Consider the following 14,337-nt stretch of genomic DNA (forward strand, 5'->3'; position numbering starts at 1 on the left):
GCGTGTGTGTTTGCATGTGATGAGGAAGTATGAGTGTGACTGTGAGTGTATGTACTTATCTATGTGTGTGTGTGTGTGTGTGTGTGTGTGTGTGTGTAAAGCTGAAAAATGGAATGGATGGCCTTGAAAATGTGTAAGTGGGTGCGTGTTGAACTCTATTTTAAAAATATAAAACAATACATCACCTCAAAACGAACAGTAACATCAAATTAAAAAAGATTTTGGGTCAGTTACCTTGATATTTGCTTGGAGTGTTCAGGCAGAATATGTGCATGTACTGCTACTCTCTTTGACATGAAATAATCAATGCTTATTTGAGTTGAGACTCCAACAAGTGAATGTTCTTCATTTTACTGCTTATATAAAAAGCGTCCCGTTTTGTAGCTTCTTTTCATACTCATCATACACTCCAGACTGGATTGATTGAAAAATTTCATAGATTATTGTCACCTGTTTTGCTCCATTTCAATGCTGGCTTCATCTCAGTGATTCAATGCAAGCAGAATTATAAAGTCATTGCTCTTTTGGTGCAGAAGTGTATTCACCAAACATTCTTCCTAATAAATAAGTAGGAGCTTATGTATAGACCACCGGTTATTTGGCATATTAACTCAACTGCAGCTGTTTTTTATGTACTTACAGATAAAAGGCAAATTTGTTACAGCATTATTTATAAACAACTGCACTGTCGGTTCCATCATCATAATAAAATAAATCTAAAGAAAACAGAGTTCTTTAATAATAAACAGACACACGAGTTTTTCATGCATTAAATTATATTCTACCGGAAACATGATTGTAAAGTCAAACATTCTAGTGGTGCTTCCCTTGAAGATGTAGTTTTCGTAAATGTAGGTAAGTTAGTAACGAAATGATCGTGATTAAAACGTTAAAATTCATATATTTATTAATCAGACTTTCGTATAGAAACTTGTAATTGCAATAAAGATGAAGATTTTATGTTAGGCTGTCAAAATACGTGGTTGCATCAACACATTTATAAGTTGCTGTGGTTGGTGACTCAACCACGCCTCAATAAACAAACTTATACACAAAAAGTTCGATAGAAAGCCTATTAAACCAAAATGAAAACTGAAAATCACTCAAAAATAAAAATGACAATGAAACATGATAAAAAAAAAGCAAAAAATTTTGGCAGCTAGCCACGTTGAATTTGATAATGCAAAAATGTTGTTGTTTGATTAATTCAAAGAATAGTAAAGATTATTTACGTTCAAATATTGAAAAAGATTCCTAAGAAAGTATAATTTTTGAGCTGTTTAAATTATAATCAAATAAAATTATGGATTATATAAAGTATTAACAAGGATGCACATATCAAACGTACCCACAAAATTAATGATTTGTACAATTTTAGTTAATTGCCATTAGCAGGCAAATACAAAAAGTTTGTTCATCAGCAAACAGGACAGAACCATGTGCTGTTTGAATGTGAATTGATGGTTACTAAGCATTTGTTTGTGATCTTGTTTGCACGTGTTGTATAAAATCAATGATGAGGTGGTCCTTCGTTTCAACGTATTTATATATCATACAAATGAGTATATCCAACTACAGCAAGTATACGCGTATGTCATACAAGGAAATGTTTAAAAGGCATATGCATATGTCCTGCATAAAAATATGAACTTATATAAATAAATAAATATATATATATATATATCCTATTATAAATATTATATATATTTATATATATATACATATATAAAAACATATAAGTATAGTATGTAGTCAAACTCTGCCTCAACTGATTCCATAGGAAGTAACAAAATTAATGACCTTCAACACTTTGCATGAGTTAGTTTTCAAACAGATGAAACTCATTTAAATAGAGCCCTTTGATGATTACAATCCTAAAATATAAAATTCATTTGATATACAAGCAACTATTGACAACATTTTACAAAACCATCAAATATCATGAGATCATAAGTTAATGAAGACAACCATATACTCTCAGAAAAAAAAGTTCACTTCACAGCTCTGCAGAATTAGAAAGTTTGGAATGGTGTAGATAAAAAATGGAACATTAGAATAAGGAATGTAAATAAAAAATATAATTAATTTTAAAAAAGTTTCAAATAACTAAAAAATAATGAACTTCTCATTTTATTTCAAATTAATTCGTTTTCATTTTTATGCGCTGGCAAAATATTCAATAAAGTAAAAAAAAATAAAGCCACACACAAAAAACTTTTGCAAAATTATTGCTATTTTAAAAAACTATCCAAACACAGAATCAATGTACAGGCAATAACTTATTGACAAGAGGTACCTAAGTACAGGAAATTTTTTCCATAAAAGCAGTAATGCTTTCCAGAACTAAATGAATGTCCCTGACAATTCAGGTGGTATTGATTTATGTCAGAGTGAATTATCTGACAATTTTCATGTTTCGTACATATTTGCCTAAAATTATTTACATCATCAATTCTGTCAAACATGGCTGCAAATGTCATTAATGTTGTAAGCTTAACTTGTATTTGAAAAATCTTTGTTAATTAATTTGCTTCATTTTTATGTACAATTTACTTTTTACAAACTTATAAATAATGTACCAAAAATTTACAAATCATGTTGACAGGCAAGCTGTTAAAAAATGTCTTGAAGTTTGTTGCAAAAAGTAAGAAAATCAAATGTCAGCCTAGCATATTTTATAAATCTGCATCATTGTTTGTTGGCAGCATTGTCTGTTGGTGCAAGACTTGCATGTCATCTTGTGCAAACAAAAACATGACAACTCATTCATTTCTTCCAACAAGTGGCATTTGCAAGTATTATGTTACCATTATATAATTATAACAACAGTATATTTTTTACAATCATCTTAACATTATTTATTTCATTTATTTGGTGAGAGTCATTTCAAAATCTTTCAATTGTTCAATTAATGTTTGATTCACAGTTTAAAAAATAAAACTTGAAATATTTTGTAGTTTTACAAAAGTATACAATTTCAATTTGAAAATGCATGCTTTTCAGGGAAAAATGTCAAAGATTGAAAATTTAAAACAAGAATAAAATAGGCTGATGCTTAACATGACTTGTAAAACTGAAAATATTCCATGATGAAGCACTTTCATGATAATGAACATTTTTTAATTTTAAAAAATCATTCCTTACAACTTTAAATAGAATGATTTCAATTTACAGTAAATACATTTTTTAATAAAAGTTTTATTGTGAATATTTTCTCTTAGATTGAGCTCATTATCAACATTCCAAGCAATTCAAATGTAGAAGAATGGAAGAAGAAAAATGATAAAAATAGAAATAGCAGAATGCTGTCTAATTAACGATTTATGTGAATAAAGATTTTCTTGCCAAAAAGCCAACCCATGAACATTTCATTTGCAAGCATGCATGGCTGAATAACAATAGGCAGATGAGATTGTATACTGACTATGTATGTAAACGTGTGGATATATATTCATGTGCCTTCACGAAAATAAACACAATTTGGGCATCTAAACATTTCAAGTATGTGAATTAGAACAATGAACTTATTGAAGAAAGATGAACATTATGCAACATTTCATTAGCATACATGTACAGCACATTCCACATGTCACATTCACACACCTGTATGTGTACCAAACATACATGCACAACACATTAACACACATACATGCAAATGTGTCATTATTTTAGGCAGATGTTAATGCATTCTCATTTTCAGCTTAAAACATCCCACTGGTAATTATCAGATTTTCTATTATTCCAATGAGTACAATTCTTGAAAGACAGATTAAATAAAGTAGCAAGCATTTCATAATAGGTTGTGGGAATGCTGTTTGCATACCACTGTGATAATGCTGCCTGGTTGGAGACCCACATGGCCACACAAAGCATCATGCAATTAATGGAGTGACAAGTGCAGTGAGGGGTGCTGGCAACTTGCAAACAATCATTGATTTGTACCTATTTGTACTAAGCAGGCTCTTTGTGAAAATACAACAAAATGAAATAAAATTGCACAGGTAAAATAATGTAATGAATAATGCAGATGAGTGCAAAGCAAAGATATAATTTAAAACTCAATCAATAACTATGAAATATATATCATACATCAACAAACCCTGTAGATTTTTATTAAAATGAAAACCGCATGCTGAACGTTTTCCTGCCATTTCACAAAACGACTTTACTAACTACATCTCAAATGAATTCAACTGTTTACTTACTAATTCCAATAGTCATAGTTCATTAATAACTTAATAAAATTTGTAAGAGCTTAACATGAAATATTTATAAAAAGATTAAATGATTACACATTCCAAACATCTGTCATCAACTGTGTTAGCAAAATACAGAAGTATCTCCGAATGTTTGTTAGAATGTTTCCATAGCCATTGAGTCAAGTAATTTCAATTATTTATATAACATAAATTTAAGACATAGAGAAGCAAATTTATAAATAAAACAGATAAAAATTGATAGAGCAAAAACATCTAATAATATAAATCCCAGTTTTGTTAAGCAACTATTAATCATAGAATATTTTTTATACTTTTTAATGCATGATGAATTATTAAGACAGTTTTTTATTTGTAAACTGATAAGGAGACATAACAAAATAAAATAAAATTGTGGTTATCATATGGATAAAGTGGATATCCTAACATAGCCAAACAGGGAACCCTACCCTGTGATTCCAATTGAGATTAGGTTACTGTAGATTAAAATTTGAAGCTGGTTGAATTAGTAATATGGAATAAATACGGAAGCCTTTGTTGCGAGGCCAGTAAAAAATTTTAATACTCAATGTTCATGCACCAGTGTAAAAAGCTTGTGACATTTTTATAGTGTCAATAATGTGATGCACTCCATGGAAACGTGGACAACACAGTAATTATTTGCCATCAATGTCTATAGATTTCTTTCATTAAATACCATTTAGCAAAAAAATAAAAAGTTTAGCCCTTTTTTTTGGATTAAAAAAAGTTTGTGTCAACCGTTTTTCAGCTGCATTTTATTGTCTACACTGAGATTTCGTGAATAGAAATTATAACAGGCATTGTATTATAAAATGGTAGCTAATAAATCTCGGTCATCTTTCTTATTGTATCATCAAACCACAAGGTTTCATCATTCTGACAGTCAAACTCATCATCATCCAATACATTACAACAGTGACTACATACAATATAGGTGTACTAATAACATAACTACAAGATCATTACAGGTAAAACATTGCGTGTGTGTGTGTGTGCGTGTGTGTGTGTGTGGGGGGGGGGGCGTGAGATGAGTATTATTGATGAGTATGGCCATAAAATTTGATCAAGTAAATCTTTCTACTGGCATCTTCATTTAATTAAATTTAGTTTGTTCAACTGTTTTGTGGCACTCCTACCCACCCCACCAAGCCAGTCTCATTGAGGACAGGATGTTCACACCTAATATATTTCCCCATGTTGTTTCATTGTCCCCATATAACTCAGCTAACAACATGCATTGGAGAACATAAAATTTAATGAGAAAAGAGTTAAAACCACAATAAGATACTAAATAAAAACAATCAAGTCTATAAAAATAGACAGATTTTCATAAAAATAATCATTTATCAGTTATCTCAATTGATTTATCTCAATTAATCATTTAATTGAAAAAATAATAAAATTCAAAATTGATGACTACCTATAAGAAGACTTAAAAAAAATGTTTACTAGATTATATTTTTAGATGTGATGGTTTTAAAAGGTTTATCGCCACTTAATATATATATATTATAAGGCATTATGATTATAGAGACAAACATATTTAATGAAACTGTAAAAAAAAAACAGACATATATACCTCTTTCAGTGTGATAACTTCTTTAATGAATTCAACAGAATCATCATTGAACATGTCACTGGGAACTGTTGATTCTCTCCTTGGAAACTTTGCAACTTCATTTGTTGAGGTTGTCATCGCTGCAGATGCGGGCTTTGCAGGATTTTCAGCAGCAATTGAAACTTTAAATCGACTTCCTGGAATTTCTCTGTAAAAACTTTTTGGTAATGTATTGTTATTTTCGGCACTCTGTAGTGTTGTTGTGGTAGTTGTTGTAGTCATTTGTGGTTGAGGTTGTTGCTGGTTACGATCCATAAGAACGTTGCTGGAAGCAGATTTGGGAAGTTTGCTAGGTGATACTGATTTTGGTGTTATTTCCAGGAGAGGTTTACTTTCTGATGCATATTCAATATCTTCATTTTGTTGGGTTGCTGTTGGCAACCCCTGCAGTACTTTTATGTTATTTTCCTGCTGCTGTAGCTGCAATTGTTGTTGTTGTTGTTGAGCACATGCAATATCTGTAACACTAGGCACCTCACGAAACTTTTGTTTGGAATCAACTCTTGGTAGTCCATAGTCTCCTACACTGTTAAAGGCAGGTTCAATCTCAAATATTTTCTTGTTTTTTTCTTGGCTGTCATCCTCAGTCGGATCACTAACATCTTCGATTGGTATATATACCACAAAAAGAACAGCCATGGACTCTTTAGTTTGTTAATTTAATAACAAAAAACAATTAGAAAATGTTAATCAAAAACCAAAACGCAAAACAATTAGTATTAGAGCCCAATTCTCAATATGAGTTACCAAATTTATTTTAATTTATTTATTTTATAATATTTTGTATCGAAGCTGCATTTATAAAAGAATCTTTATAAAAAATAAATTAAATTCCGAAAATAATAAAAGATGAATAAATAAAAATGAAAGGGCGTCTTCTTTTTTTATTTTTATGATTTAATTTATTTTATTTTAAGTTTTCCTTTCAGGTCTCCACATCCGCCCATCCAGGATATCAAAAAATCTGTCTATTTTTTAAAATAATCAAGTTAAGGTGTAAAAAAAAATCAATAACTTTTGAAAATTATTTGTACCAAACAAGGTAAATCAACTTTCATCCAACTATTTATTAACGATAAAAAATAAATTAAACAAAAAACGTGGGAGAAGCTCGTTTGTCGTTTTTAAACTTCCTCTACTTACAGCAGAACCTTGTGTACAAACGTTCAAAAATTTAAACTAAAAGTTAATCTAGCTGCACACTCAACCAACGAATATTATGAATGAACATTGTCATGTGCGCAACTTATTTGTATATATCGTGTAAATGTATATATATATATATATATAGATATGTGTGTGTGTGTATCTAATATATATAATATAAATATAGTAATTTATGAATAAGGTATATAGTATGATATATATATTTTGCTTCGCTAATTATATATTAAATATAAATATATATTTATATATGCCATATATAGGTATAGGAACATTGTTAAGCGCGCAACTTATTTGTATATATCATGTATATGTATATATCACATATATATATATATATATATGTGTGTGTGTGTGTGTGTGTGTGTGTGTGTGTGTGTGTGTGTGTGTGTGTGTGTGTGTGTGTGTGTGTGTGTGTGTGTGTGTGTTTTGGAACGAGGTTTTCATTAAAAACAAATTTGATTAAATGATTTTGTCTATTTAGCGTTTATTAATTTCTTGAAAAGACATTCAACAACATAACTGTTGCAATTCGTATTTATTAAAACTTCCAATCATAGTCTAGCGTAAACATCATTCTTCCTTATTGCCTATTGTCTCTGGAGTGCCTCAGGGTTCTGTACTTGGCCCTGTTTTTTTTATATATTTATCAATGATCTATGCAGATTGACTAAAGCTGTTAAATATATATTATGTGTGCGGATGACCCAACCATTTTGGTGGCTGCTGTTGTTGGTGTTGTGTTGAACAAAAAACTAACGAAACAATACAATACAAATAAACTAGAACGTAAGAAAAATGAAAGAATAGAGTCCCTAACCTATGTTCACTAAATTAACTCACCTAGACCTACCTAGGTTCAATTAGCTCAACTTACGAATTAATCCTACCTATTTGTACGATTACGAAGAAAAAATTAAGGAAAAGGGGATAAAGCATCAAGCAAACAAAACAGTGAATGTATGTATGTGTATCACATCACACCACATCATACTCTATGGTATCTTATGATATCATATAATATCATATGGTATCATATCACGTCACTTCATATCTCTGACACGCCTCAAGCATTAATGATGTTGACGCCAGACAAGAAAATTTTGTGGATTCTTATTAGTCTTTCATCCATCCATCTATCCATCCATCCGTCCGTCAATCCATCTATCGTCCATCCATCCATCCATCCATCTATCCATTTATTTATTTATTCCTTCATTCCTTCATTCATTCGTTCGTTCGTTCGTTCGTTCGTTCGTTCATTTATTCATTCATTCATTCATTTGAAAAATTAAACAATACTCTGGACTGCTGACGACATCCTACTTGTATATATTTTCAGTTATTCCTTCAAACTATAATTTCAATGTTGAATGTATGCCTTCCAACCGGATGCAACTTATTTTTGTTGACAACTTTTTAACTAGATAAACCTGTACACACGTTTCCAAACCATCCCAACAGGAAATACGTAGGCGTTCGTTGAATTCATTGTATCGTTTTCAACAATTATGTTTATAAGAAGTATTGCTGACGACATTCTAGACATTCTATTTGTATAAATTTTCAGTTACTCATTTTGACTATAATTTCAATGTTGAATGTATGCGTTACAACCGGATACAACTAATTTTTTGTTGACAACTTTTTAAATTATCAACGTAACAAACATTTTTTCTGAGTCCAATAAAATTATAATCCCTCTAAACAGAGACAAAAAAATTATTAAAATAGAATTGACATTTTGTTGCGAAATCGTTGGCGGAAATGACGTCATTGTAAGAAAATGTTGAAATGTACGATACTGAATTAGCCGGCATAAACGTTATATTACCATCATGTGGACACAAAACTAAATGAATAATTAGTTATGAAATATATTTATATTTTTATATTTATACATTTAAATTATACAACTAAAGTTAAGTAAGTTGTGTGGTGTCAAAATATTTTGAATTTAAACCGCGCGCGTACATATGTAACACTGATTTTTGTTGGTTTTACTATGAAGTTATATAATAAATATATATACAAAGTATCTAGAATTCGTTAGTCGATGTCAATTTAGTATGAGTAGCTCTGTCGTCGAGAATGTTCATAAGTTTATGACACAATAAAAAATCAATCACATTAAACAAATAAACTTTGTACTGATATGGATGATTGAATTGATTGTAAGTATAATATATAAAAGAAATGAAATAAAAAAATACATATTTTAATTTTTTCAATTGTTTTATCACTAAACAACGTAATCGAGATCACTTCATTTCCACTAAACTTTAGTGAAAAAGGAGTGATCTCTATTACGTTGGTATTCAACTAGATAAACATGTGCACGAAAGTCGGTAGGCGTCTGTTGAATTCATTTTAGTATAGTTAATATATTGTTGTTAAGCACCTATAATAATAATTCATATACATTAAATAGAGTTTTTATTGATGTCAATGATTGAAATGATAAGAATATATAAATGGAACTGATATAAATAGGAGCCGAGAACACGTTGAAATCAGATCAGGCGCTTAGTACCATTGTATGAACGCCTGGTCTCAATTTTTATTTTTTTATTTCTTTATTTTATATTTTCTATATTTTTTCTGATATTTATTTTTACTATATAGAGTTATATAGAGCTATATAGAGCTATATAGAGCTATATAGAGTTTGTATGTTGTCCGTGGTTTGTATGTTGTATTTTTTTAATTTTAGGTGGATTCTTTAGCGGTTGCTCATACATACATGCATCATGTTTGTTTGTGTGTTAGTATTTTTGTTCTGTTTTTTTCCCTTTTTCTCTTCATGGGTTTTAGTTAAGTTAATAAAACATAGGTAGGTGAGGTTAATTTAATGTATAGGTAGGCTAGGACATAAGGTAATTTAATTACATAAGTAAGTTAGGTACTTCTATTCTTTTACTACTTGGTGGTGTATTTTTCGTTTTGTGTTTTTTTGTTTTGTTTCACACCATACATTCAGCAGGTACGCGGTGGTTACTGGTTTCAGTGGGTTTATTATTGATTGTTGTATACATTTTTATTCATACAGGTCTTACTCTCTACGTCCTAATCTTTCTTTCTATTTTACCATTTTTATTTTTATTTATTTGAGATGCTTCATTTAGCACAAATGCTCAAACACACACATTACATTAGGTAGCTATATAGGTAAGTTAAATAGGGATAATTTTAATTGTAGGTAGGATAGATGGAAAACATCCAACACTAATGTAGTTGAGTAGGTAGGCGAGTAAGTTTATCGCTTCTATTTTTTTGCACTCGCATTACACGCTTCAGCGTATTACACACACATACACACAAACACATACAAAAACACATATATTAGTATTTGAGCGTAATTTTATTTTCCCAAGACATCACTTAAATCTATTTTTACTAAGGTTGAGAGTAATTTAATGTCATAGGTAGTTAAGGACAATAATGTAATGATAGGAACAATCTTTTAATGTAAATTAAACTTTGTAAGTGTATCGATAGGTAGGTTAATTTTTAAGTTTTACATTATTATTATTAGGTTGGATCCCAAGGCATTATGTAGGTGGTGGGGTGGGTGCCGAATGTCGAACGAATTGGGCTTTTGAGTTGTACAATTTTAAGTAAGCTAGGGCCGTAATGTAATGATTAGATAATTTAAGGCTACGTTATACACACATACTCATTAATAAATTTAGGGTTTAAGTTTTACATTATTATTACTAAGTTGGAGCCCAAGGCATTATGTAGGTGGTGGGGTGGGGCCGATTGGCGAATGAATTTGGCTCTTGAGTTTTGTAATTTTAGGTAAGCTAGGGCTTAAATGTAATGAATAGGTAAGTTGAGGCTTAGACGTTATTAGCTAAGGCATTTGAATAGGTAAATAAGTTTATTTATATAACTAATTTAGACGCGTGCACTTTTTTTATCCTCCTCATGAACGGCTGCCTTGACGTGGCGAGGGGGCTTCTCACTAAATGCCGTTCGTCAGATGCGCTTTTTCAGTTTTTTAATTTTTTTATTTAGCAAGTTCGACAATAATTCAAGCGTACACACATACACAAAACACATACATACATAAGTTAAAAACATACATACATGCGTACGTACATATAAACAAACACACATACATGTATTAGCTGTTATACAAACAACAACAACACACGTTTAGACGGCATTTTCCCCGAGATCGGGGGTTGCCGTTTGGCTACCTATGATGAAACCAAAATACCCCTCGACTCCATCCACATCTGTCACTCGCCTCAGTATCACGCAACCCCGCTTTCACCCTGTCCTTCTCCACCTGCTCTCTCCATCCCAATCGCGGACGACCCCTTCCTACCACTCCTTCAACCTCGAACTCCAACGCTCGCCTAATCCCGACCCTTTCATCCTTTCTCAACACATGTCCATACCACCGCAATCTCGATCTCCTTATCAATGTCACAATGTCCTCATTCAGTCCCATCATTGACATCAGCTCTGTACTACTCCTCCTATCCTTCACTTTAACCCCACACATCATCCTCACCATAGCTCTTTCAGCCCTCTGCAGTACACTTTCCTCCTCTCTCCTCAACACCCAAGTTTCACCACCATATATCATCGCTGCTCTCACACATGCTTTATATACCCTCCCTTTCATCTTCACTGACTATTTCTTTCCACACAATACCCCACCCAGTTCCCTAAATTTCATCCATCCCACACGAACTCTAGCCGTAACTGCGCTCAAACATCCTCCATCCGCATTCAGCTTATCCCCTAAGTAAACAAAGCTTTCCACTCTTTCAATACCATCACTCAACCCCGTCCTTGCGTCCGTCCTATTAATCACACCATGAACACATTTCTTACATTTGAACGTGCCTTCCACCTTTTTCAGTGCCCCCCTCACACCACTACATCTCTTATGCACCCATTTCTGACATCCTATACACAATACCGAGTTAGCCTTCACTCTCCTATCACATACCCCACAGGGGTCTATTTTACTTATCACTCGTTCACCACCTTCCCCACTCACCATTACCTTCGTCTTACCAATATTGACTTTTAACCCTTTCTTTTCAATAACACTTTTCCATCTGTCAAATTTTAACTGCAATTCTTCCATGCTATCAGCCATCAAGACTAAATCATCTGCATACAAAATCTCAAATAACAACCCCTCCATTATGTTTCCACACACAACATCCATCACAATTGCAAACAGAAACGGTGATAACACTGATCCTTGATGCACTCCTACCTTAACACTAAAAGCGTCCGACATCCCCCTTCCAACCCTCACCTTTGTCTTTGCCCCTTCATACAACGGCATCACAGCTTTAACAAGTCTCTCATTCACTCCTTTCTTCCTCAACGCCCATTCAATGACCTTCCTCGGTACTCGATCAAAAGCCTTTTCTAGATCCACAAAACACATGTACAATCTTCGTTTCTTCTTTCTATAATTCTCCTGCAACATTCTCGCCATGAACAACGCATCCACCGTTCCCCTACCAGGCATAAACCCACACTGCATTTCATTAACTGTCACCATACTTCTCAACCTCCTCTCAAGCACCCTCTCCACTACCTTCATTCCGTGCTCTAGTAATTTCACACCCCTGTATGACCCACAATCTCTCACATCTCCTTTGCCCTTATACAACGGCACCAACACACTGTGTCGCCAATCCTCAGGTATACCTTCATCATCAAACATACTGTTAGCAATTCTCATCATAACTTCAATTCCTATCACCCCACTCGCTTTAATATGTTCAGCCGCCACTTCCGAAACCCCTGTCGCCTTACCTAGTTTAATTTCTCTAACTGCTTTCTCTACTTCCTCCCTCGTCACCTTCTCTATAGGTCCGTGTGTGACCGCGGATTCCACATCTCCATCCCACTCATTCTCTTCATTCATCAACCTTTCCATATGAGCTTTCCACACCTGAGCTTTTTCCTCCTCATCTATGCACAACTTGCCAGATCCATCCCAAACACATCCATTCCCTATAACATCTTTCCTATCCCTCATTGACTGCTTTGCTACTTTGAACATTTTCCTCGAACTCACATCAGATTCCATTTCCTTCATTAACCTATCTGATGCTTTCGTCATTGCAGTTGCCACTGCCTGTTTTGCAACCTTCTTAGCCTTCCTATACTCAGACTCCGCTTCCTCCGTCATGTCCCTTCTCCATACCCTAAACCTCTCCTTCTTGACTTCCAAAACCCTTCTTATATCTTCATCCCACCACCACGTCTCACCATGCCTACACTTTCCTTTCGTCCATCCACATACTTTATCTGCCGTAGCCAACACACAGTCCCTGTATCTCTCCCAAACATCTCCATCCTTACCACTTTCCCAATTTTCAGCCACCTTCACTTCAGATGCCTTCCTCACCTCTGCATCCTGCAACTTCCATGTCTTTCTCTTTGCCACAAACTTATCCTTCTTCCTCCTCCCCATTTCTTTTGATGTCACATCCATCACAACCATACTATGCTGCAACATACCAGGTATCGCCTTCACATTCTTCACATACTTCCTATGTTTGGCCCTTACCAATATATAGTCGATCATCAATCTATGTTCCCCTGACCTATAAGTAATCAATCGCGCTGCTATAAGTAATCAATCGCGCTGTATTAGCTGTTATATTGTTGTAATTTGTTTGTTCTTCTTAATTTTTTCTACTTTGGTAATATAAAATCACAAATATAAAGTGTAAAATGAGTTGTGTTAACAAGCAATAAGTAAGCTAGGGATTGTGTTAGTTGAACGTAGGTAGGTGAGATCTGAGGTAATTGAACATAGGCAAGCCATGGCTGGAATTAAAGTTTAGAAAGGTAGGTAATTTTGTATCGTCTTCTTTTCATTTTTAATGATTGTTTTTGTTTTGTGCGCGCACACACGCAAAACCCATACAATACAAAAAACAAGCATGATACAAACAATTACGAACATACAGTTCATGGTAGGCGCTTTTTCAATTAAATGAGATGTACTAAATAGAGGGCCTTATAATTATATATACACATATAAATTTATATATATATATGTATATATATATATATTGACAATGAAAACACGTAAAAGACAAACAAACACACATAGATGTATTAGCTACCTACATGACCTACCCTAATAAACATATTAGACGGACGTCCTGGGCCTAATAATATATATATATTTGCCCATTTTGCATTAATTAATTTTTTAATAAGGATTTCGGCAACACGAAGCTGTTTTAATTCATATTTATTATCATTATGTGTCATCCTAGGCTTACAACGTTGTTTCGACATACAGTCATCATCAGAGCC

At 32.9% G+C, this 14,337-nt stretch overlaps 1 protein-coding gene across 1 annotated transcript; it reads right to left on the minus strand.

Moving 5' to 3' along the window:
• Positions 1 to 4,662: 4,662 nt before the first annotated feature.
• On the minus strand, positions 4,663 to 6,495 carry HELRODRAFT_160481 (hypothetical protein; the record flags this gene model as incomplete). The annotated part of the gene is made up of 2 exons (XM_009017437.1): positions 4,663 to 4,713; positions 5,818 to 6,495. 2 exons carry the CDS (start codon positions 6,493 to 6,495, stop codon positions 4,663 to 4,665), a joined length of 729 nt encoding a protein of 242 aa, XP_009015685.1.
• Positions 6,496 to 14,337: the final 7,842 nt, after the last annotated feature.

This window comes from Helobdella robusta (genome assembly GCF_000326865.2).
Source record: "Helobdella robusta unplaced genomic scaffold HELROscaffold_2, whole genome shotgun sequence".
NCBI classification, from domain to species: Eukaryota; Metazoa; Annelida; class Clitellata; order Rhynchobdellida; family Glossiphoniidae; genus Helobdella; species Helobdella robusta.